Below are 24,644 nucleotides of genomic sequence, written 5' to 3'. Positions count from 1 at the left end.
TGCCAGGGATCTGCACTGTGGTTTGGACTCTCTTATCCTCCTAGCTGCTTGGACAATTTGGGTGACGCGTAACAGCATCGTTCAATAATGGCCGTTTTTCTACCGCATCAATGTCGGCTTCCATCTGGAGAGCGGCGGAGCAAGCAGCCGGAGCGGTTCACCTTGCTACGCTTCTGGCTCACTTGCGTAGGTTTCAGTCAATTTTATAATCTGTGCAATGCGCTGTAGCTGGCTGGTTCTTGTTGCTTATCTCCCTGTATTTTTTTTCCTCTTTCTTTCTTCTTTCTTTCTTGTTCTGTGGACCTAAGGGTCTGTTGTATCTAATCTCTAAAAACTTGGCTTGCTACCGGATCTTTCTTCCGGGTCTTCCTTAATGCAAAGATACGCACGTCTCCTGCGTATTCTAGAAAAAAAAAATTCTTAGTCTTATGCCGCCACCGCCGCCGCGGCGAGCCGGAGATCGAACAGCCGGCTGGCGACGATCTGTGGAGCTACTCCGCCGTACGTGATCCATGGACAGCGCTAATGCCAACCAATCTGCCTGCGTGCGTGCTGTGCTGTGCTGTCAGGGAAACAACCGTGGGGCGCCGGAGGCGGCGAGGAAGAAGGAAGGGGTGGTCGGGGTTTCAAATAACGACTACCCTCTGACCTGATGTTTCGCTTGATTCTGCAAACAAATCGCCAAGCTAAAATCTGCAAAATTTCGTAGATATGGATGTCCGATGTTGAAACAACATACAAAGTTTTAGAGTCAAAGACAAACTGTCGGGAGAAAACGAAAAAAGAGATTTCTGGACTCGGGGTGGACGGTATTTTGAATACCGACCACCCCTGAACCTCCTGTTTCACTTTGTTTCCCAATCAAACAGCAACGAAAAAATATGAAATAAATCGCAAACATTTGGAATGATACGGAGAATCAGCAGATAAAATTTCAGGATCAACCATTACAAGTGGAGGGAGAACGAAAATGGGTACTTGAGATAAAAAAATTCGGTACTTGACATAACGACCACCTTTGACCTGTATCAAGTCGTGACGAGAAAAATATGAAAAAAAAAAACACAGAGATGAATGATACAACGGAGAATCGATACACAAAACTTCTGTTCCAAATGGAAATACCTCTTGGGTTTGGTCCAGATGCTGTTGAGCTGGTTTCAGACAAACTGCACCATGGAACAAACCAGCAATTCCACGGCACGACGGCTAAATGCAACATGACTGCAATCTGGAAGGCCAAAGTTCAGCCGAAATGCAAATTGTTCGTATGGCTACTTCTGCAAAACAAGATCCTAACATCCAACAACCTGGCCAAAAGAGGATGGCCCCATGATCAAACTTGTAGACTATGTGATCAAGAAAATGAGACACCGACATACCTTTGCAAAGACTGCGTTTTCACGAGAGAAGTGTGGTCCTACCTTCAAATTTGGCTACAACTCCGCAACCTTCCAACAGTGGACCAATATCACACCATTTTTGGATGGTGGTGCACGGCAACAAATAAGATCGACAAGCAACTAAGACGTCAATTTGACGGTCTTGTTCTTGTTTTTTGTGGAATATTCGAAAAGAGAGAAACTCAAGGACTTTCCAAAACTTAAGTAAGACGGCGATCGAAGTGGCTTTCAAGATCAAGGACGAGACCTACCTTTATCTGTCTTCTTTAGGTGTCTTTTAATGGTTTTTTCTTTGCCTCTCTCTGCTGTTGCTATTGTCGAGTTGTTTTTTCCCTCTGTTCATGTCTCCCTGACCGGGTGGTCGTTTTTTTTTGGTTTCCCAAACTCCTTTTTACTCCTTATCTAATAAAATTGGCGGACCTCCCACCATCGTTTCTAAAAAAAGAACAAACCAGCAGTGAGAACAAATGAAAATTCCTTTTGAGTTTGATCCAGACACCTCTGAACTGGCTTCTGACATAACAGAATATACAGTAAAACTCAAACAGGTCTGATAACTGTTGTGCCAACTGTATCGTGCCTTTAGTTAAATGCAGTTATCAACTATAACATTTTACTGCTTGATTGCAGTCACATGAACACGATCGAAAGCTTCGGGCAGATTTGACTGTTGAAGAGCAGCTTGAACAAGAGCTGAGTACAATGCTAAAGGACATAGTAACAGTTCAAAATTTTACTGGGACACATGAAAAACGTCGAAGAAGAAAGGTAATATACTCACTACTCCATACTTTAATACGATCCACTTATCAGTAGAATCTAGAGATTGATTTGCGTTCATAATATGAAATCTTGGGCTGCCTGTTCCCTTTTCCATTTGAGCTGACCTTTATATCTGTGTTGGGGTTTCAGAGTAGTATAGAAAGACTGAAAGTGTCAAGGCATTTAGCTGAAGAGGCAATGAATTATTTTGAGGAATGTGTTTCAATTTCAACAATGGATAGCACCGATTTCTCATCACCTGAGGACCCTCAACCAAATCCAGTTGTGAGTGTCCCACCAAAGAGCAACAGTAGATTTTTCCACAAAGGGAGATCAAGCTTTCAAGAACCCCACACTCCAACTGATCAACGAGGCCATCATGAGGTTGGTTATTCGATTTTCTCTGTGCTTGGAGTCTTGTTGTTCAAGTTCGCTCATTGAGGTTCTTTTCAATATGCTCTCAGTTGTTGGAAATGCACGGTAGTATGAACCTATATTGAGACTACCATGTGTTGATGTATTCTTGGGATATGTTGTGCATCCATATTTCTGCATGCTTGATGTAGGAACTGAAACTTAACGTTAAGTGCTCTGAATCATGGGGCGCAATGCAAAGTTTCAGTTATTCTATTCAGAAGTTCTATATCTATTTTTTTTTTTGTGGAGAAACAAAGTTAAAATGTAAGCACACCTTTTTAATCGATTTTGGATAAGCACACCTTTTTAATCGATTTTGGATACGAAAACATGCTGCTTCTTACCATAGCTTATAGAGGTCCCATGAGGTCCACTGCACCTGAACTTGGGATCATCCTGAAATCCCAACTGTACTATGCTTTATGGCGATAGGTTGTCACAAATCATAATATCATCGGTCATTGTCATCTTTCTCTAGTTGTTTCCATACTTTAGGACTATCAATAGTGATGTTTTTTGTCTGATGTATGGATTCATAGGATATCCTCATCTTGAATTTTTTCCATGGCATTTTAGTATAATGACATTTATGGATTTTTTTTTCCTCCCAGGAATCTGACAAGCAAACCCAGTGCTCAATTAGCATAACTGGATCTAATGTGTGTGACAGTGTCATACGAATTCCACTTGTTTGAAAATTAGAAGCAACTCCAGTGATGATCTGGATGGCTTTGTGTAACACCTCTGGACCACCACAAGCCTGGAGTACTACTAAAAATAACCTACATGACCGTCAAATCTTAAAGAAAAATTCGGCAGTAACTCTCCTGCAACTAAAAGTATAACTGACGACTCATCACACAGAGCTATATATGATATCACACTAGCAATAATGAACATCCTAGCAAGAGGAATATACCTAGATCATACATCCAAACCACAATAGATCAAACATACATCATAAGACTAAGAATCGCCCACTGACAACACAACAAGTCTAAACAAAAGATAGAAGTGATTGTGCAAATGCCGTGCAGCTACCCATCCCGCGTGCTCGCTATCATCTCAAGTTGTACTTGGAAAGATAGCAAATGTGAGATTCGAAAATCTCAGCAAGTGAATTGCTTTAACAAGTTATTTAGTTATAGTTGATTAAGCAATAATCTTTACTGGACAAAATTAGAAACTAAACATGTTATCAACATCTAGAAACATGATTAAGGGGATGCCTATCTGCTGATGTTTTGATAGAGTACTTGCAGCTGTGGGACGCCATTGAAGGGATCACACTACAACCAGAAATGCAAGATTTACACATGTGGACATGGACATGATCAAGAGATTTTTCTTCCAAATCAGCCTACAGAGCCTTATTCACTGGTGCTATTGATTTCAAGCCATGGAAACATGTATGGAGAATCTGGGCGCCTCTATTGTGTAAATTTTTCATTTGGCTGGAGATTCATAATCGTTGTAGGACACCTGATCAGTTGGCGAGGCGAGGCTAACCGTATCCTACGTTATGTCCCTTGTGTGATCAAGATGACGAGACAGTGCAACATCTCCTCACCAATTGTGTCTTTGCTCTAGAGGTGTGGTTTCAGCTGTTAGGGCGTGTTGGGCTGCAGAAATTCGCACCTGAACCCCATCATATGGTGTTTGAGGGATGGTGGCATCAAGCTCATCTAAGGATCGATAAACAGTGAAGAAAAAGATTCAACTCTCTTGTGATCCTTGGAGCTTGATGGATATGGAAACATCGTAACGCTTGTGTTTCAATGGAGCCTCACCACGAGTTCAAGACGTTCTCTTTGACATAGCTGATGAGGCTCGGCTATGGTGTTTAGTTGGAGCGAAACGGTTGAGTACCTTGTGGCTGGGTTAGATCCTAGCCAGAGTGGTTGTTGTAATCTCAAAACTGGCATGTATGTTAATCTAGTACCCAGGGGTGTGTGAGTGGGTTGGTGCTATACTTTCGGTAGAGTTTGTGTTTTGGGACTATCCTTTTTTCTTTAATATAAAGATACGTATCTCTCCTACTTGTTCGAGAAAAAAAACCTACATTGTTCCATGATGTCCAAAGCACTAAGAGATAAATGTGAGAAAAGTAGATGTTCTCAGCAATAGAATTCATCAGCAGCACCCAAGTTATAACTCATAAACACTTGGCCAAAGATGAATCTTTCAAGTAGGAGTACATTCTTTCATATACCTTGGATAAGGCTACAACATCTAGCTTTTCTTGGATTACGGTTTCATGATTTCTCGGATTAAAGTTCCATGATGAACTGGTATCTTTCTTGCAGACTGAGCAAAAAAAGTTGATAGAAGATGTGCCCAACGAAGGCACTCCTGCCTTTTCCCATCCCAGAATTCTGACCGTGTAGTAGCTTTGTATCTCTTTAATTAAACAAAGTAAAAGAAAGGGCATATAAGAAAACCATGAACTAAAATTTGGTCAATGACACAAGCATTTCAGGAGAAGTTACTAACCTTGGATTTATCTTTATGAGGAGTATCTACTAGAAGAGGCTCTGTTATGGAATCTGGTATTGTTGTCTCCATATGTTTTTCACTTGTTTTATCAGTGTCAGCACTGCAAGGCCTCCTTTTTATAGCTTTTGAGGCCATACTAGCTGGATGTATGAATCATGCCTGCTGTGAGAGAAGTACGGAACATATTGACAAAACTTCACCAGAAACAACTAACCAATAGAGAGCAAGACTAAAAAACATTGCTCCTGGTCAACAAGAATCCCAGGAATAAATTAGATTTTGTTCTTAAAAAGAAAGACAAAACCATAGAGACTTTTGACAAACAAAACTTGACAGTTCCCAGTAAAGAACAAATTGAATGAACCAAATTTATAGTGAAACTTGCCTAAAAAAGTTCGCAAAATATAGTGCAACGATTCGAGACCAGAAAAGTTTATCTCAAAGAATTGCACAAAGCCGAACACACCCAATTGCATCGAATTTACGTCCAATTCATCAACAGTCCAAAAATGGCTGACTGGTTCCCCTTTCCATGCATTGTGGTTTCTCACTGAAAACGACATGAAAAAATGACTGGTTCCTGGTGTTCCATTAACGTGTCACTGTTCTTGCCTCTCTTTTATCTGAAACACTAGTGATATTAAGGGCATGTTTGATAAAGTTTTAGCTCTAAGAATTTTTAGAGTTAGCCATTTCTAGCTTCAGAAATTTATAGAGTTGGAGCTGTTGGTACAGCGAGAGTATTTGGATGAACATCTTGTTTCTATTTAGATTAAAAATAGTAATTTAAACCACTTTATCATAACCTATAGTCTCAAAATCTGATGTGGAGTTGTGAGTTAGAGCTCTGCTAAACAGGATTTAAGTTTGGTGTGTGATATGATCGATGAAGACGGTTGGCAAATGAAGGAATTAGCCATGAATGGTGCTGCCGCTGGTGCAGGATTTGAGGAGGCATGCATGCTGCGGCACATTGAAATTGGAATCATCGAATGCTGGAGGGCGGGAAGCCAGTGGCCTGGGCGGCCGACACGTCGCACTCCATTGACCTCGCGGCAATGGACGAAGCGAAGTCGATTACTAGTGGTACTATTCTTACTGGCACAAGGCGTGCTTGACCTCGTGGCCGCAGGATTTGCCAGTCAACAATCCATATATATATACATGTCTGTGCTTGCTGTGTCCTGCCATCTATATAACATACCTTAGCTCTCCAAGATTCTCACACCTTAGCTCTCCAAGATTCTTCACACCTTGGCTCTCCAAGATTCTCACTCCTTCACTTCTTCCAGATACTGATCAATCGATCACAGCTCACGCAGCTAATAAGTCGAGGAATAGTTAGCAAAGCAGTTGGATCTGCCATCGATGGAGAAGAGGGGGGAAGAGGAGAAGGTGCCCCTGCTGGAGGCTCGTGGAGATGGAGGCAGCAAGGTGGAGGAAGAAGAGGAGTCATCGTTGTCGCTGGGTCGGCGGGTGTGGGAGGAGAACAAGAAGCTGTGGGTGGTGGCGGGCCCGTCCATCTTCACGCGCTTCTCCTCCTTCGGCGTCACCGTCATCAGCCAGGCCTTCATCGGCCACATCGGCGCCACCGAGCTCGCCGCATACGCCCTCGTCTCCACCGTCCTCATGCGATTCAGCAACGGCATCCTGGTACGTTCCTGATCAAGCGACGGCAAGTTGGTTTGCCTGCACCACAGCATGCACAAGACATTTTTTCTAGCCACAAGCTTTACCTAACCGCACTGGGAGTGATGTGACATGTCACAAACAGAGAGATAACATAAAAATGCAAGACAGTTAGCAAGTTATGTCTGATTTAAATGAAGCAAAATCCAACAAGTGCTTAATCTATACGCAAGAACCATATTCATCAATGCTGAATGCGCCATGCAACAGTATTGTGGTCCATGCCCGATACCATCAACAACTTGAGTTTCTTCTCCATATTTTCGGCCCATAAATTAAAGTTGAGTTTGATCCCAGCTTGGAAAGGTAGCAAAGCAGAACTAGAGGTACAGACAGTGGATGTCTCTCAAGCTCTGAACTTTTCTTGCACGTTCAGGAAAATTAAATCAGTGACTGATTCATCACGGCCATTATATACCCGCCAATTGTAAAGTCACCGTCCATTGCACCAAGTCATGGCAGAACATGCAAAATTGAAATGAACAACTTCACTGAATTGCTTCACTAGCTTGCTTCCGTTCTAGGCCGACCACCCAAAAAAGACCCAAGCTGAACAATATTTGCTGTGCAGTGCACTACATCACACTGATGTTATCACCAGAAATCAACCTGTATAAACGACAACAGCGCAGAATTACATAAGAACCTCAAAAGTATATCAGTATATACCAGCCCAGATTACACTCTGCCAGCTTAACTAACTACACATTGCATGGACATTGTCATAAACTGCAGCTGGGCATGGCGAGCGCACTGGAGACACTGTGCGGCCAATCCTACGGCGCCAAGCAGTACCACATGCTGGGCATCTACCTGCAGCGCTCATGGATCATCCTCTTCGTCTGCGCCATCGTCCTCCTTCCAATCTACCTCTTCACTGAGTCACTCCTCATCGCCCTTGGCCAGGATCCCAAAATCTCTGCTGTGGCCGGCACCATCTCACTTTGGTACATCCCGGTCATGTTCTCCTACGTCTGGAACTTCACGCTCCAGATGTACCTGCAGTCGCAGAGCAAGAACATCATCATCACCTACCTCGCCATGCTCAGCCTCAGCCTCCACCTCGTCTTTTCATGGCTCATGACGGTCAAGTTCCAGCTCGGCCTTGCTGGGGTCATGGGCTCCATGGTCATTGCCATGTGGATCCCGGTGTTTGGGCAGCTTGCCTTTGTCTTCTTCGGGGGTTGCCCCCTGACCTGGTCAGGGTTTTCATCTTCTGCGTTCACTGACCTTGGTGCCATTATCAAGCTCTCGCTATCTTCTGGTGTGATGCTCTGGTAAGCAGCATTTATGTTTGAGTATACAAATACAGTTTCGAAAAAACAACTCTGTTGATCACAAAATTGCAATGCACATGCTGACTAGGTGCTCTCCTACATATCATTATAACTTCCTGGTTATATCAATACTCTTTTTTGGGGCATCTATCAAGACTTCCAATGCGCCTGACATATATATCATTTGTGCTTGCTTTTTTCAGTTTGGAATTGTGGTACAGCACCATATTGGTGCTGCTCACAGGGTATATGAAGAATGCAGAGATTGCACTCGATGCTCTTTCAATATGGTAATATATAGTTTACTATAAACTTCACTTAGCAAGTTACTTATTATAGTTGGCATTTCTTCCATATGCTTTAGTTTTCCACTCATAAGTAGTATTTACTTTGAGAACAATAGCTACTTGCTCGTGCATACAAGTCATTGTACTGGTTATGCTGTTCCTTTTGTGGTCACAAAAAACATAATTAAGCATTGTGGTATCTACTTGTGAACTGTGCAGCCTTAATATCAATGGTTGGGAAATGATGATTTCTATCGGCTTTTTGGCAGCAACAGGGTAACCACATTATCTTTAGCTTGTTATTCATAAATTGCTATTTTCGCAAATTTTTGATGTTAATGCGATGTATTTTCAGAGTGCGAGTGGCAAATGAACTTGGAGCAGGAAGTGCAAGAAGGGCCAAGTTCGCGATCTTCAATGTGGTCATCACTTCTTTCTTGATTGGATTTGTGTTATTTGTGCTCTTCCTTCTCTTCCGTGGAAACCTTGCCTACATATTTACTGAGAGCCAAGCTGTAGCCAACGCAGTTGCTGACCTTTCGCCTCTGCTAGCCTTCTCCATATTGTTAAACAGTGTTCAACCAGTGCTATCAGGTCAGCTTCTCAGTTTTACTGAATGATAAATATATTACTATCATGGTAGCTTGTTTTATTGACACTAAAATGTCATTTGATTATCTTTAGGTGTTGCTGTTGGTGCGGGCTGGCAAAGTGTAGTTGCCTATGTTAACATTACATCGTACTACTTGATTGGCATCCCTCTTGGAGCAGTCCTAGGATATGTGGTGGGATTTCATGTAAAGGTAAGAACATACAGTTTAGTATTACCATTGTGTTTGGTGCATCTTGGCTTTAAGTTGTGTTCTTCACTCCCGTTGGTCGTTTGTTGTAGGGCATTTGGATTGGCATGCTCCTCGGAACACTAGTTCAAACTATTGTGCTTCTGTTCATAACATTAAGGACCAACTGGGAAAAACAGGTAACCTTGGTTCATTGCTTGCTTACTGTTGTACTTAAATATGCTATTTGCAATGTTCATTGATAATAAATGGGCTGCTAGAGGTTACACAAAATGCTGAGTTGTTTTTTCTTCCTATTTGCAGGTGGAGATTGCTCAAGAGGGATTGAAGAAATGGTACATGGACGAGAAAAGAAGACTGCAAGGCTCGAGGGAAAATCCGTGAACTGGCCCTTTGATTGGGGCTTGTGGGTCAAACAAAAAAAGATTTCCTCGGCGTTCGAGACCCTTCGGCAGATACGCAAATTTTTTCACCATCTCAAGAATGATATGATGGAAGTTTAGCCTACCCACTGAAAAAACAGAAAGTGTTTTGTGTTCCTCCTCCTCAAGCCAAGCAAGAAAGCAGTTGTCAGCAGTAGTGATTGCCCGGTAGAAAAGTACCATCTTATTTGCCAGCGGCACGACATAAATATGCGATCCTCTGTTTGCTATCCGTAAGCTTGGCAAGAATGATGCTCCGAATTAGTTCTGGGGCATGCTAGTGTCCTCATCAGAGCAGTGGCTGTGGTTTGGGCATTTGCAGCATCTTTTTGTATGTATACTTGCACATAATTAGTTGGACATTTGGACCCATTGAGCTCTTGTTATATATATAGTTCTCCACTTGAATCCTTGTTTTGGCCAAATCAAAATGGATCGGAATACGAAAGTATGTGAATAAATTGATAATTTGTCACTCAAAAGATTGACACTTTAATTAAGATACCATCCATGTCAATAAAATGTAGAACCAACTAAGTTAATGGCAGTGGTGACTTCTTAACCCTCAAAATGCTGTTTTCAGATAGCGGGAGATAAATGTTGCGCAGCTTATACAACTCACCAACTGCACGGCGTTGGAACTCAACGCGTGATAGATTGCGCAAGCGAAAATGAAATCGAGATCGGAGGAACACAAGAGAGGAGAGGAGGAGACGAACCGAGATGAATGAACCCCGTAGGCGGATGGGCCGACTGTTACAATCATCTCCCATGTAGGCTCGTCGCCCCCACATCGCCGGACCGCCATCTACTCCCCTCCTCAATCCCCATGGTTGCAGATCTAGGCTTGTCCGCCGGCGTCTAGGCTCATTTGCCGCCGCCGCTGGGAAAGAGGAGCGCGGATTTGCTACACAACGCGTCACTCACGGCCCAATGCACCTAGTTTACCTGGCAAGGAACGAAGGCCCAGTTTTTAGACGAGGCTCAGGTTTGTTCTCTATTTTGTTCTTTCTGTTTGGTTTTTTTTTTCATTTTTCTTTCTTTCCTCCTCATTTTTTGATTATGCTTCTATTATCTTATTAATTATTTAATTTAATGTTTGAGATATACAGCCGATATTACGAGAGCTCCCCTTTTGTGATTCAGAGCGCAGGAGCTGGCAAAGTTGGCCTTCAAAATCTGTTCCAGAAGACATCTTGTCAGCACCAGAGCGTTGAATTTCTGTACAATAAATGAATGCTGGTGTGGTCCAAGACCTGAGGTCTTGTAAACATTTTGTTTGTTCCGCTGCTATACAATACTAGCATGTTGTGAATTTGATTAGTGAGATATTGTGTAATACTTGATCTATTAGTATTTTTTGTTTCGGTCCATATGATCCCAGTGTTCTTAAGTAGTGAGTTTAGTATCATCTTAATAGTTTAAATGGATTTAGACTAGTTTATAATTATTTGTGTTTCAAACATAGCACCTCTAATTTAAATTTTTTACATGAAATGAAACGTGAACAAAAATGTAAGAGATGTGATATGCGTATATAAACCTATCTCATAAGTGGACTAGGCTGTAAGTTAATTTTGACCTTGAAAGAATAGGCTGTAATACCCGGCCTATTAATATTTCCGTTAAGTCTTTATGTTTTTACATGAAGAGTGAGAATAGAACCCCGGGGACCCTGGCAGGTGGGCCGTGTGTTTAGAGAATGACAGGTGGGCCTAGCACTCTCTCTCTCATGAATGAAGATTGCCCGCGGAGCGAGATGAAATTTGAAATAAGCAAGCCCTAAATCCCCACCTCTTCTGCTCAGTCCCGTTGCTCCTGTCCATCCATGGCGGCCGCCGAGCAGGAGAAGGGGCTCCTCTCGTCGGTGGTGAGCGAAATTCGGTGCTACGCCGGCTCCGACCCCCTCCGCCCATGGCTCCGGTACGGCATCAGCATCACCATCCATCGCCTCTTCCTTGCCCGTTCCCCTTCCCTCTGCATCGTTTTCTTGGTCGATAAATCGATCCACCCGTTGTTTGCCAGGGGGATGCGTAAGATGGAGCGGGCGCTGCCGCCCGCGACGTTACGGGAGAAGCTGCCCAGGTTCCTCCAGAAGTGCGCCCAGGAGTTCCAGGACGACGCTCGCTACTGCGACGACCCCCGCTACCTCCGCGTCTGGATCCAGCTGGTCAGCACACCTGCCGCCTGCTGCTACCAGCCATCACACCATCCCATTCCTGTTCCCCAGTTAATGCTAAACTTCATGGGTTTCATTGCGGATCTATTGATAGAGGACGGCGATTGATTGCAGTTCCATGCTGACTTTGAACGGTTTGGACTTTGGAGAAGCTGCGTTCGAGCCCCGCTCGACGCCGGTTCTCACCAATTTGTCTCCCTTACTGTATTTCCCTAAAAAAAAACTTTGATCAGTTTGGGGATCTATTGGGAATCTACACTAGTTCGGTTGTCATTTTTCTCTGATATAGTGATATTACCCTGGTACCTTTTGTTTGCTCATACTGTAAATTGCATAATATCCTGGCGTGAATGTTTTCCTGAAAAATCTCGACTTTGTAACAAGAATATTCTCTTATATCGAAGTGCCTTATTGTGATCTTAACCCATTTTAATGGCATAGATGGACTATGTGAAGGATGCAAAGCCATTGCTCAAGAAGATGGAGAGGAACGGAATAGGCCTCAAGAGAGCTTCGTTTTACATGGCTTATGCACTATATTATGAGAAGCACAAGAGATTTGAGGCTGCGGAGAAGATGTACTGTTCGGGAATACAGAAGTAAGCTTGTACCCTGTATTTTTACTGATACCATCCTCTGCTACTACAGTTGTTATTATTGCGTGAACTCAAGCTGAATTAGCTACATCTGATACATATGTTACGTCCAGAATCTTGTCTGTACTTTCATCATCTCGAACTAGGCATATCTCAGGTCCACCTACTGCAAATCAGTTAGTAGTTAGATATTTAGCATCTTTTCATTCTGGGTTCCTGAGGCTATTTGATTCAATGCAGCGTCTTATATGTAAATATATTCACATATTAGATCACAGATCATTGTATATCAACTTTTTTCTGAGATGCACTATGGTAGGTTCATGGCCAACGTGAACAACTCTATCAAATGTGGTAGTGCTGGGGTATGCAACACTTAACGATTGATGAGACAATTAGGGAAGAAGGATTGGGAGTAAAGCCTCATGCCAAAATAGATCTCAATACATTGTTCCTTCGAAATTTAAGCTGGTTACTTCAATTCAAAAAAGCTAGTTACTTACTGAAGTGTTCAATAGCCTTGCAGAGCCTATTGAGGAGTTGCATAAAGCACATGAACAGTTTATTCTTCGCATGGAATCACACAAGAGGAGGAAAGATGAAGTATAACTCTCATTTCATGTATTACTTCAGTTTGGTCATGGCTAATGTTGGGTTTGTTGACCTTTTTTTAATACATATGTGCTTTAGCTGCAGGAAAGAAAGCCTAGGAAAGCTGGGTCTAGTGCTACATTTATGAACCAAGTTGAAGGTAGGCCTACGAAAAAAGAGAACTCAAATCAATCCCTGGTGTAACAAATGTTGTCTTTGCCAAGTTTCTCTATATTAAAAGCTTACTGATCAATGTTTTCGAGAATAAAAGAAATATTCTCCCTTTCATCACTTATTCATTCTTGTAGATCCTTACCTTGAACTTTCCTTTGGATAACACATTTTTTCTGATTTATTTGGCATGCAAATAGAACGGGTGATTTGATCCAGTATTACCGTACTTATTTTTGGAATACATTGCAGGTAAAAGCAGAGATCATAAAGAACTGAAACCCAATACAATGCAAAAGTCAGGAAGCAGTTCGAATCCTTCAGTAGGTTGTTATCCTCCATTGGGACCTGCTAAAGTTGGTATGCTATCCAGAGGTAACTCGGGAGGTATCAAGAACTTGTCTCGTTGTAACAGCGACGATACTGTAGTTGTACGGTTTGTCGGCTCTGCACTGGTTGGGAAGTCAGAAACTGAAGATGCCTGCCATCATGGCCTTGTCGAACCAACTATAAACACTAAGGAGGCTATGGATGCCATCAACAGCATGTTTTTGGAACCACTGGAACCAGAGACAATGCTCAAGAGGCGATCAAAGCGTGAAAAAACAAATTATAAGCAGCAAACAGGTGCATTTGATATCTATGTTGATGAAGATGAACCTAACGGTAATGATCCAAACATGCTCCAAAACAATAGCCTGAAGCAAGACCATCCAAAGTTCAGTCAGCAAACAAGAGGGTTTGAGATCTTTGTTGATGAGGATAGTCCTAATGGCAACGACCAAAATGTGGGGCAAAACAGGAATTCTGAGAAGGAAAACATTAAGGTAAATCAGAAAACAAGTGGGTTTGAAATATTTATTGATGAATATGAGGCTAATGACAATGTCGAGAATGCCATATGCCACAAGAATAATAGGTGTCCTCCTGGACCATTGTGTGATTCGTCTAGGCAGCAAGGCAAAAGTGACTTTCAGAAGCCATTTGTTGGAGGATTTGCAATATTGCCAGATGAAGAAGAAAAATGTGAGAAAAGTGATGATGGTGTTAAGATAAATTCCAGAACTGTGCAGACTACTCATGATAAGAATACTTTGCTCTGTGCACTTCGAGCTGATTCAGGAACAAGATATCATGAAGGTTCTCATGCTGTGAGTTCTGGACTTCGAGAAGACACTGTCATTCATAGGTTTGTTGGATCTACTATTGTTGGTGAGCCTAAGGTGGAAAATGCATGCCATCATGGGTTAGTCGATCCAACTGTCAATCTAAAGGAGGCTATGGATGATATAAACAACATGTTTGGGAAACCACTGAACTTCAAGGATGAGAAGACAAATAAGCCAAAAACCAATACACTGTCAGATAGAAAAGCAGCTCCAGTTTCCGGTTTCTCCATATTAGCTGATGATGACCTCGAAGAGAACCCCACCAGCAAAGCCAATCGGAGCAATTCCGGAAAATTTGGTGCTGAGGATGGTCTATTTGAGCCCACAATCACCACCCGTGATGTCATGGCGGAGATCAATGATATGTTTGGAATGCCACTGGACTTTTAATATACTTGGTGGGAGGGAATTGAAACTCAACACATAATTTGCCCTCACCATGTCATTCTTGCCTTGAGAAATATGCAGTTTTTGGTGTATTGCTGTCTTGCTGATATGAAGAACTCGCTGCTCTCGGGTGATTCTCTGGCGCAGGAGCTGGTAACGACAGCACTGCTGCTGCTGGAGTTGTTGCTGCTGTGATTAATCGCCGCAATGTTTTCCAGAAATGGTATGGTTTGCGTCCACATCTTTTAAGTGTCAACCAGTTGATCGCTGGTGCGGTGTCATGTATTGCTGATATTTGCTTAAATGTTGGCTCAAGGCTCCATTTTTCGTGTTGAAAAATTGTGAGACTTGTACATTTGATGAAACTTTTAGCAGGCATGGGAATGCTGCTCTGATCATCTGATGTCCATAGGTGTGCTTGTCAAAAACCAGAGTCTGATGACATCTCAGCATGATGAAGCAGCAGTTTAAACCTTGGAAGAAAATCGTCCAAAACTACAAGTACACACACACACAAAAAAAAAACATAAGAACACTAGCGTTGTTACGTCATATGTTCAGACTTCAGCAACATTGTAAAGACGAAAAGACGAGCTATTCGAAACCTAGCTCGAGCTGCTGGTTGGTTCGTTTCCAGTTGCCGAACTCAGCTCCATTTGAGTTCATGGGTGGCCGATGCTGAGCTGCGCCAGCCGCGCGGCGATGCCCCCTCCGCCGCACGCCAGCGCACCCTCCACCCTCGCCACGCGCAGGAGTGTGTATATATATACACTCGGGAGTATATACTCTTTACTATGATATACCATATAAATGAATTTGATATACTTATTATATACTCATTCTAAGATACTTCAACGTGAATTGCATAAAAAAGTTGAAAAAAAATCCATCAATTTCAATAGATTTTGATAATACCTTCATATTTGTACATAAAATATAATATACTAAAAAAATATGTACAAACCATTAAAAAAGTATACATACTACTTGGATGATTTTATATACTCACATGCTACATATACATACCATTTATCATATGAGATACTCCATATGTTATGAGATACATATGTGAGAGTACATACTCCCGAAAGTATTAAATATGCTTTATATATATATATATGTATATATATATGTATGTATGTATGTATATGTCTAGGAGCAATATAGTTCAATATTGTGCCACTCACCAATTACGATTTAAAAACAATATAATTACGATCCACAAGATATGTCAATTACTACAAATATATATGATGGTAACTCGGTACCTTCTCTAATCGTAATTATGCATTTTTTTTTCATGTGATCGTAACTGGGTCACCTCTGCTGCGTACATCCCTAGTTACGATCCAAAAAATAGTATAATTGCTATTGAAAAACTGATCGTAACTCAACTATATGTGTCATCGTAACTGACTATTCTTTTTAGTCATAACTAGGGGTGACACAGTAGTAAACCATAATGCGTCTCATAATTATATAATTTTTATCATGTGATCGTAACTCAACTATATGTGCCGTCGTAACTAACCAATTTTTTAGTCGCAATGTAGTTCACTGTTGCGCCTAGACGCAGAATAGACTCGCCGTATACACACACATATACGGTGAGTCTATTTTCCGCCTACACGCACTATAGTTTACTATGGCACTACTCTTCAGTTACAACTCAAACAATTATCAGTTACAATTTGCTAAGTAGATCGGTTACAACAGCGCATCCAGAAGTACATAATTGCAACATGAGAAACTAACGAGTTATGTTTTAGATTGTACTACAATTACAATCGTGTTCCTTAGGTTCTACACCATTATGCAAGGAATTCATTAGGAGTTACACGTTCATCCATAACACAATTGCAACTCATTTTTTTTATTTACGTCCAATTGTAGCTCCCTGTCTTGCGGATTGTAACTCTACTACTTTTTAGATTGTAACTGGGGTGACACAACAGTAACTAGAGTTGAGCCTAAGCACATAATATATATATATATATATTGGTGTACAATATATATACAATATATATATAGGTGTACAATGTGTGTATATAAGTGATAATGTACACCTATGGTATAGAATATTATTCTACACCACCGAGCCAAAACACAACCTAGTCCAACTCGCAGGCCCTGAGCACCTGAACGATCGCGCACGCCCACGTGCCCACATGCCGCCACTTGTCCCTGCGCACCACTGTGCATGCTCGCATGCCCCCACGTGCCACCACCTGTCCCCACGGCCCGCGTGATGCGCCATGTGTCCCCGCGCCCGCGCTCGCTCGCTCACGTGGGCCACACATCCATACACGCCCTGCTCATCCAATAGTTTAGTAGTCCAGTAGCGTTAAGTAGTTTAGTAGCAGCCTTGTAGCGCTAAGTAGTATTCAGTAGTTTAGTAGTCCAGTAGTGTTCAGTAGTTTAGTAGTCCAGTAGTACTCAGTAGTTTAGTAGTTCTCATTAGTGAAGTTTTACTATAAGTTGGAAGCTTCAGTAGTTGTTAGTAGTTTTGTTCATTAGTTACGCCAGTAACAGTTCAGTAGTTTCGAGTCATAGAAAAATTGTTCAGTAGTTAGCGGTAGTTCAATATTCAGTAGTTCTAAGTCATACTAAAATTGTTCAGTAATTTATGTTAATAGTGTTAGTGGTTGTCAGTAGTTACCTGCATTCTCAGTAGTTTGTTCAGTATTATCAGTACTGTGGATTTGGATCTACTAAACAATAAACTACTGGGCGTGTTGGAACAACTATTCTACTCCTAGGGGTGTAGAATAGCTTTGTAGTGCTCAGTAGTGTTCAATAGTTCAATAGTCTAGTAGTATCAGTAGTGCTTAATAGTGTTCAATAGTTTGTTCAGTAGTGTCAGTAGTACTGGAAATTATCGACACCTATTAGGTGGACACGTGTCGAGAGAGCAGGTGCGCTGGGTGGGCAGACACGCCACGTGGCGCGCATTGGCTGGCTGTCGCAGGGACGTGCGCGAGCGAGCGTAGCTAGCGTGCCGCGTGGTGCGCACGGGTGGGCGCGACTAGTGCGCCACGTGGTGCGCACGGCTGCCGTGGGGGATGCAGAATGCGCACAGTCGTGCGCGCCGAACCGAACAACCAACCAGCAGCCTCTAACGCGCGTGTCAACCCCACTGACCGAGTGCGCTCCCATCCACCTACTCCGCAGGCCCACTGGATGACCAAACTTGTTCCCACCTAGTGAGTAGCGATTGGAACCAGTTGCAACTCCATGTATAGAGGAGTTACAACATGTAGTATAGAGTGATTGCAACTATTTGTTGCAACTACAAACATAGAGCAGTTACAATTATATGTATAGCGAGATTGTAACTTACCTGTCCAGCTTGATTGATTGTAACTAATTGTGATCATGTTGCAATCGGCAATATTACAACTGTATTGTTCAGCATATTGTAACTAGATTGTCTATCATGTTGTAACTAGTCGACACTCAACAATACAGTTCACTATGTTGTAACCGTAGTGTTCAACATATTATAACTATGTTACGTAACTCCGTTACGATCCTAAAACTTCATCAAAATATAGTCTTCATGTATCTCATTTTGTTAAGCACATTTTTTTTCAACAATATGCTTCAAACAGATCAAAAATCAGATATGTGATTCTAGAGATATTGTATTTTGACGATTGGAATCAACAAAAGATTCCCTGCATGCATGCTCTAGTGGTGGATTGACTCCCTTAGTTTGTTGACTCATGGAAGGCAAAGCTAGGGCGCGCGGGGAAGAAGCTAGCTCGGTTGGCCAGGCAATGCGTAGCGTAGGTCTATTATGTGTCTATGCGCAGAATAGCCTCGCCGTATATATATATATATATATATATATATATATATATATATATATATATATATATATATATATATATATATATATATATATATATATATATATATATATATATATATATATATATATATATATATATATATATATATATATATATATATATATAGAGAGAGAGAGAGAGAGAGAGAGAGAGAGAGAGAGAGAGAGAGAGAAATTGGGCCTTGGTGTTATGTATTGATAGTGAGATTCTTTCTTTCTCTTCTCTAGTGAAAAGAACTTGGCATTTCTCAATTATTAGAGTGATAACAATTACCAACCAACAAAAGATGAGATAAATAGTAACTTCTATCAAAAATTTCTAATCGTTTTCTTCAAGAAACAAAATCATCAGCTACAGTTTTGTTGACCCATGCATAGTAACGCATATCTTGGTAATCCTATAATCCTATCCCCATGAAAATTGATCAAGAGAGATGATCCAGAAAGTAGAGCTCTTCTACAACGGCCGTCATATGCCTGCGTCAATTAGGACTGTTAGCAGCACATCAATAGAACTCAAGTTCTTAAGTGGTGAAAAAAATAAGCAATTTAATCGATTTAACATAATACTTCTTTAAAGTACTTTACTGTTAGCATATTATGTATCACTAACATGAACATGCTTTCCCAGAAGACTAATGTTACATCGGGTCCATGTCATCAATCAACATGTAGAAATGGTTGCCACCTACCATGTCCTCTTTCCCTTAAAAAGGAATGAAAGGGTGCCGGATGCCGGCCCTAAAGGATCACTTGCACTGCACATACATACCAATCTCTCTCCTCATATACTGAATAGTGGCACAGGCCACCTGACAAGAAGGATATATATATAGAGAAGCACGCAAACTGACAAATTATCAGTAAAGCCTTACTATGTCATAACATCAGAAAGCTTAAACCGCTCACTCACGATGACCACCACACCTTCCATGTCTCAGCAGCTTGCTCAGATGGCAGAAACCGGCAATAGGAATGAAACATACGGGGACACTGAGACTGGCATTTGTGTTCATTCACAACCATCTGCAAACATGCAGATGCAACCGCTCAGTTTTCTACAGTATTATGGCTCATGCAACCATACACTTGGCCCAGAGGCTGACATCTGCATTTACAAGTACGTTTCTTGGCTTTGCCTTAGTAACTAGAGATTTATTGAGTTAATTAATCTTTTGTGTTCTGATTTGTAATTGTTACGCTAGGTTTCAGTCAAGTTAATGATCTGCACTTGCTAGCTGTTAGTTCTTAGATTTTGCAATGTTCTGTTTATGCAAGGAGGTTTAATCGAGTTACTTTTCATCAGAACTTGTGTTCTTATACAAGAAAGAATTCCTTTTGTTTTACAAATTGGTGAATTCTTCTACCGTTCTTTGTAAGATATAGCTATTGCACTGAGGTCACTCTATTTATCCTAGCCTTACAGATTCCCCCTTCTTTCTGATTAATTCCTTGATGGTGCAGAGGGGAGAGCGCTTTCTTCAGCATATAATGCCGGGAGAAAGGAATGAGGGCTGACCATGATCAAAGGAACAATCTGTCTTGAAATTCTGCACCCATATCTAGTAAAGCGATTTGAATTTGTGTTCCTTTCTCTCATACTCCCTAATTTACTACATGTTCATTCAACTATTTTTGGACTATGTCGGTCTCGTGAAAGGAAATTGACACTTCTGTGTTTCCTGAAGTTCCACCTGATGTGTTTCTTGAGTCAACACCAAGTTTGCAACATGAAAAAATAGTAAGGGCCGGACATGCATGCAGTGTTTGGACATTATAGTAGCAGCAATTGGTGAACAGCTTAACGATCTGATCCAAAATGAGAGCCTTTTCATGCTTCAATTGATTTACAACTTGACAGTTCTGTATGGAACAGAGTACAGATATGCATACGACTGCAGATTTTGAAGAACTGAAGTTGTTAACACTATGCTACAAGCCGCCTCAATTTTGCCACCAACTAATCAAATTAATCATTGTTTTTGAACGACTACAGTAGGGCAAGAGCCCTACTGCGAGAAAAATCAAATTAATCATTGCCCATAGAATCAAGGTTTGATATCAGTCCTGGACTCATGGTCTTGGGAACCCTTCCGTTTCGGACCCGATGCGGAAGGGAACAATCTTGATTCTTGAAATAACAATGAAACAAAAATGTGTGGAGCATTTTCAGTTAACCCTGAGTGCAGACTGGGTTGCAGTATTGTGAAGTCTACTCATCAGCACTGTGATCAACAACACCTAGTCAGGTAGCAAGCACTTCAGGACATGTTTGAAGTTAGTGCGACAAGTACTTGTTATAAGCATTCTGTGCTGTATGTAAACTAGCATGAGCTTCTGCAAATGCTGCATACCCTGTGCTACTTTGTCTTGGGGGTAGATAGGAGCTCTTCTGCGCCAACTTTCATGTTGGGACCTGATGCAACCTTGATAATTTTGTTGTCGAGAACTGAAACCTCGATTATGAACACACCACAGACAGGGCGATGGTCTGAAAATTTCGACTCCCCGCGGATGTAGGACAGTTGCACTATCCCTTCACCGTGCCAAAGAATCCGGTCACACCTGCAAAATGTTTTGGTTCATCCAGCACTGAACATTTCAGTACCCCCACACAGTTCAGAAACGCTGTATACTGAAACTGAACCAACTGCAGACATGTTCTGAAGTCACATGATCATTGCATTTGTCATTCAGGATATATGCCATCAGAGGCCTTACCATGCTGGTGTTCTCTTCTTCTTCGACGTCACGTCCTCGCCTGCGTAATTGTCTGAATTCCAAGAGTACTTGTATGTCGGAGAAAAGAGGATCTTGCCCTCGTTCCACCCTCTGAAAACTCCACTCTCTCTTTCAGTTTTGAGCTGTTCAGTCCAGGACGCCAAATAAACATTTGCAGAAACTCTGACAGAGTATGTGCAATGCATTGTTGTTATGGGAGGGGAGTGGCCAACGTGGGGCGCGGTGGTTGGTGCGGTTGCTCTCCGTCTGTCGTCGTCGGAGGAGGAAAAAATTACCGTATATTGTTTGTTCGTCTCTCCTGGCTTTTCTTGCTGTTGCTGGGTCAGCTAGCTGTGAATGAATTTGTGCGCCTGCGGCCTGCTCCTCATCTCCTAGATATCTTACTGTCTCGTGCGCTTGCAACAGCTAGCTGCTTCGTGCATATTGTTAGGAGAAAATACCTTCATTCTACTATTATCGCTGGGGTGAAACATAAATAAGGTAATTCCCCTTGTTGTTATGATCTTCTTGAAGTTATATGGTTTTACCTTCAAAGAATGAGGGTTAAAGTGCATAATGTTAGAAATACAAGGTTTTAGAAAGATGCTTAGATTATTTCAAAACCTCTGTGTAACCTTTTCCCTATTATCTATAGGATCTGTAATGACTTTAATATTCTTGTCAATAATGCTTATCATAAAAATTGTGATCTGCTTTTTAAGACATGGCTTTCCAATGATCTTCAGTCCCAATGGAATTTTATTAGAGATATGTTGGTTTCAGTGGAATTAAGTGATGCTGATGATGTGATATACTAGGCTTTTGAAAAGAATGGTATTTTTTGGGTTAAATCTATGTACAAATGGTTAGTGAGAGGCTCTCCTAACATTTCTTATGAGCATATTTGGAAAGCCAAACTTTGAAGATCAAAGTCTTTCTGTGGCTTTTAGAGCAATGCGCTGCTTACCAAGGATAATATGTTGAAGAAAATGGGCTGGAGATGGAACTTGCTATTTTTGCACTCAACAACAATCTTGTGTGAATTTGTTCTTATATCCAGTAGCTAAAGCAGCCTGGGGTTTTATTGCTATGTTCATTGGAGCTGACTCCATTCTTAATTTTGTTCATCAATTCTTCAGCTGAATTAACACTTTTCTGTCTCAGAAAAAGGAGTTTCATGTGATTGGTTTAGCAGTAGTTTGTTGGACCATTTAGAAAGCAAGGAATCATACTTGTTTTGATAAGAAGTTAATTCGTGATCCTAGCGAAATCATCTTTCATGCTTGTTCTTTTTTAATATTTGGGCAGATCTGTCGAAGGGTTTGAGCAAGGATGAGCTGATGCAAGAGGGTCAAGGTTATATCCTTGCAGAACCTTTTCTTTCCGTTTCCATCATTTCTGGTTGATGTAAGATACTTAAACGATGGTTACTTTACTCGGTAATAGAGATGGGTATCCCCGTGTTAAAAAAAAGCTGTTTCGTGCATCGCAATACGTACTAGTGTTCATCTCGTCTCCAAGGTTCATGCATGGACCACCTAGTAGTCCTTAATTTGCTTTGACTTCCTGTTTTGTTTGGGATAACTGCAGGCATGCATTCATGCTTGCTGCATACTGTTTCACGGATTCGAAACATGCCGTTCGAATTTGTATAACTTTGAGTATGAATATTTGCGGGCGTGCCAGTATGCACAGTGCATACGAAGGAAAGGAGAAAGCAATGATCGAAAACATGTAAACTTTATTCATTCATATCGAAATCATAAAGTACAGTTTCTTTCAATATATATTTTTACTCCACAATGCACACGCTATCTGACTATATAAAATGATCCGACTATTGCTTCGTCTTGGTTCTCGTGGTCTCGTGAGGCTCCCCGGTTAATTACGTCCATCCTCAGGCTACCTTCGATTGAGCTGCGCTGGTGATCGTCGTATTGAGATCGTCTCCAAGTTTGCAAGGTTGTAGTCACACGCAACAAAGACCAAGCAAAGTAAACATTAGAAATCAAAAGGCGGTAGAGAACGGGAATAACAGTCTAGCAAGAGTTAAGCTAGGAGCGTGGTACAACGTGTAGCTTCTACCGGAAGCGGCAGCATGGTCACCACCAAGAGCTCCGACGCCGTGCTTGACTCACTAACTCCCTTTTCGGGGGCCTCAGACTTATCCTCATCGATCATCTCCAAAGGCAACAGGCAACGAACCACACAGACAAAAGCTACAAAGGCGAGGATGATCACAATTGGTCCATGAAGACTCCTAGCGCAATGGCACTTTTATTTTCTACGATCCGTTTTTGTCCGACAGCCACATAGGCAGAGTGATCACAGGAACGGCCTGGCCTCAATTTTAGCATCACCGGTCAAGCACCATATAGACAGTAGGGCACTTCAGAGAATGCCTCAAGTTTCACAATCTGCAAAGTGCCCAAAGGCACTATCATGTATAATAGGAATTGCCATCACTGGTGGGTCAGTAACAGGAGCAATATTCAAAAGGGCCCTCTGAATGAACTGAACCTGCGATAAGATGATCAACAGCACCAGACTTATAGCAAAGGGGCATTGGTATCAGCAGTTATATCCCATGGCAATAACTAAACAGAACTAAATGGCAAGCCCAAACCACAGAAGGGCAGCACCATCAGGATCACTACGCCATAGATCTGACAAGTGAAGAAGATAAATAGTCATTAGGCCTTGGCTGCCAACAGAACCATCATCCTCAAATCTCGATTGGCAATAAGCAGAGGGACAATGTTTGAGCCGAGTAAAGCCGGCAACAGAGCAATCGATAAACAACCAGCCATAGAGTACAGATGCGTGACATGACCAAGAAAAACGACAATTACGCATGCACTGGCCGAGCTCACAGGGATGGCTGGGCACAAGCAGCACCTCAGCACCATGGCACAACACAGACGGCGGCAAAGCAAAGAAGAACATGGCAACCAGCCGGAGCATAGCACGACACCGGTACTGTCAGAGGCTCGCTGACTTGGCCATGGCCAGGAGTCGATCGGAGCATGGTGCGGCGCCGACTAGCCTCAAAAGGACAACAACGAGCACATAGAGTGAGAGCACACCAACACGAAGGCCAGGGACAAGCGTGAATAGCATAACGGCATGGCACTCAGGCACACGCACAGCTCAATGACCGGCATCGCAGAGAGAAGTATCACGAGGAAGTCACGGCCAGGGCTTACCTTGCGGAGCGGTAGCGAGAACGAAGGAGCTCAAGCTGGCCATGACGATCAACAGCGATGACGATGTGTTGTGGCGGATTGACGACGATGGGTCAGTGTAGAGACAAAGCTTCGATGCGGTAGGGCTTCGCCGGTTCTCTAATTCGTCCCCCCCCCCCCTCAGCTGGGCACCCTCCCCTGCCTTTTATATAGGCAGTCGGGCCCCCTCAAGCTGGAGG

The 24,644-nt window shown here is 42.1% G+C and overlaps 3 protein-coding genes and 2 long non-coding RNA genes across 7 annotated transcripts; 3 read left to right on the top strand and 2 right to left on the bottom strand.

Moving 5' to 3' along the window:
• The first annotated feature begins 1,870 nt into the window (after window positions 1-1,870).
• LOC133900754 (uncharacterized) lies at window positions 1,871-3,292 on the top strand. Its single transcript, XM_062341983.1, has 4 exons — window positions 1,871-1,951; window positions 2,034-2,171; window positions 2,316-2,549; window positions 3,194-3,292. The coding sequence occupies exons 1-4, from the start codon at window positions 1,871-1,873 to the stop codon at window positions 3,275-3,277; spliced, it is 537 nt and encodes a 178-aa protein (XP_062197967.1). The 3' UTR covers window positions 3,278-3,292.
• Window positions 3,293-3,633: 341 nt separating this feature from the next.
• Window positions 3,634-6,414, bottom strand: LOC133900330 (uncharacterized). Its single transcript, XR_009906523.1, has 3 exons — window positions 6,283-6,414; window positions 5,076-5,240; window positions 3,634-4,982 (listed from the first exon to the last, which is right to left on the bottom strand). It is a non-coding gene; the product is annotated as an uncharacterized LOC133900330 (long non-coding RNA).
• LOC133900327 (protein DETOXIFICATION 21-like) lies at window positions 6,235-9,955 on the top strand. Its single transcript, XM_062341419.1, has 8 exons — window positions 6,235-6,731; window positions 7,503-8,044; window positions 8,248-8,334; window positions 8,551-8,607; window positions 8,687-8,925; window positions 9,016-9,134; window positions 9,224-9,310; window positions 9,435-9,955. The coding sequence occupies exons 1-8, from the start codon at window positions 6,447-6,449 to the stop codon at window positions 9,513-9,515; spliced, it is 1,497 nt and encodes a 498-aa protein (XP_062197403.1). The 5' UTR covers window positions 6,235-6,446; the 3' UTR covers window positions 9,516-9,955.
• Window positions 7,149-10,546, bottom strand: LOC133900328 (uncharacterized). The gene is made up of 2 exons (XR_009906522.1): window positions 10,273-10,546; window positions 7,149-8,041 (listed from the first exon to the last, which is right to left on the bottom strand). It is a non-coding gene; the product is annotated as an uncharacterized LOC133900328 (long non-coding RNA).
• Window positions 10,547-10,708: 162 nt separating this feature from the next.
• On the top strand, window positions 10,709-15,072 carry LOC133900326 (uncharacterized). 3 transcript variants are annotated; one of them, XM_062341417.1, is made up of 6 exons: window positions 10,709-11,476; window positions 11,579-11,723; window positions 12,174-12,331; window positions 12,847-12,931; window positions 13,025-13,079; window positions 13,343-15,072. In XM_062341417.1, exons 1-6 carry the CDS (start codon window positions 11,382-11,384, stop codon window positions 14,647-14,649), a joined length of 1,845 nt encoding a protein of 614 aa, XP_062197401.1. In that variant the 5' UTR covers window positions 10,709-11,381; the 3' UTR covers window positions 14,650-15,072. The 3 variants fall into 3 exon arrangements, with proteins under 3 accessions (XP_062197401.1, XP_062197400.1, XP_062197402.1); XM_062341416.1 differs by having other exon boundaries at window positions 10,710-11,476; window positions 13,019-13,079; XM_062341418.1 differs by lacking the exon at window positions 10,709-11,476 and having other exon boundaries at window positions 11,585-11,723; window positions 12,855-12,931; window positions 13,019-13,079.
• Window positions 15,073-24,644: the final 9,572 nt, after the last annotated feature.

Source organism: Phragmites australis, chromosome 19 (genome assembly GCF_958298935.1).
Source record: "Phragmites australis chromosome 19, lpPhrAust1.1, whole genome shotgun sequence".
Taxonomy (NCBI): Eukaryota; Viridiplantae; Streptophyta; class Magnoliopsida; order Poales; family Poaceae; genus Phragmites; species Phragmites australis.
This window is presented reverse-complemented; position numbering and strand designations above follow the sequence as displayed.

Bases quoted from the DNA above. Each gene is read 5' to 3' on its own strand.
- LOC133900754 (XM_062341983.1), top strand. From the start codon at position 1,871: ATGAAAATTCCTTTTGAGTTTGATCCAGACACCTCTGAACTGGCTTCT. The intron at 1,952-2,033 runs GTCTGATAACTG...GCTTGATTGCAG, and splicing joins ATACAGTAAAACTCAAACAG to TCACATGAACACGATCGAAA. The intron at 2,172-2,315 runs GTAATATACTCA...TTGGGGTTTCAG, and splicing joins AAAAACGTCGAAGAAGAAAG to AGTAGTATAGAAAGACTGAA.
- LOC133900327 (XM_062341419.1), top strand. From the start codon at position 6,447: ATGGAGAAGAGGGGGGAAGAGGAGAAGGTGCCCCTGCTGGAGGCTCGT. The intron at 9,135-9,223 runs GTAAGAACATAC...CGTTTGTTGTAG, and splicing joins TGGTGGGATTTCATGTAAAG to GGCATTTGGATTGGCATGCT. The intron at 9,311-9,434 runs GTAACCTTGGTT...TCCTATTTGCAG, and splicing joins GGACCAACTGGGAAAAACAG to GTGGAGATTGCTCAAGAGGG.
- LOC133900326 (XM_062341416.1), top strand. From the start codon at position 11,382: ATGGCGGCCGCCGAGCAGGAGAAGGGGCTCCTCTCGTCGGTGGTGAGC. The intron at 12,332-12,846 runs GTAAGCTTGTAC...AGTGTTCAATAG, and splicing joins TACTGTTCGGGAATACAGAA to CCTTGCAGAGCCTATTGAGG. The intron at 12,932-13,018 runs GTATAACTCTCA...TATGTGCTTTAG, and splicing joins ACAAGAGGAGGAAAGATGAA to CTGCAGGAAAGAAAGCCTAG.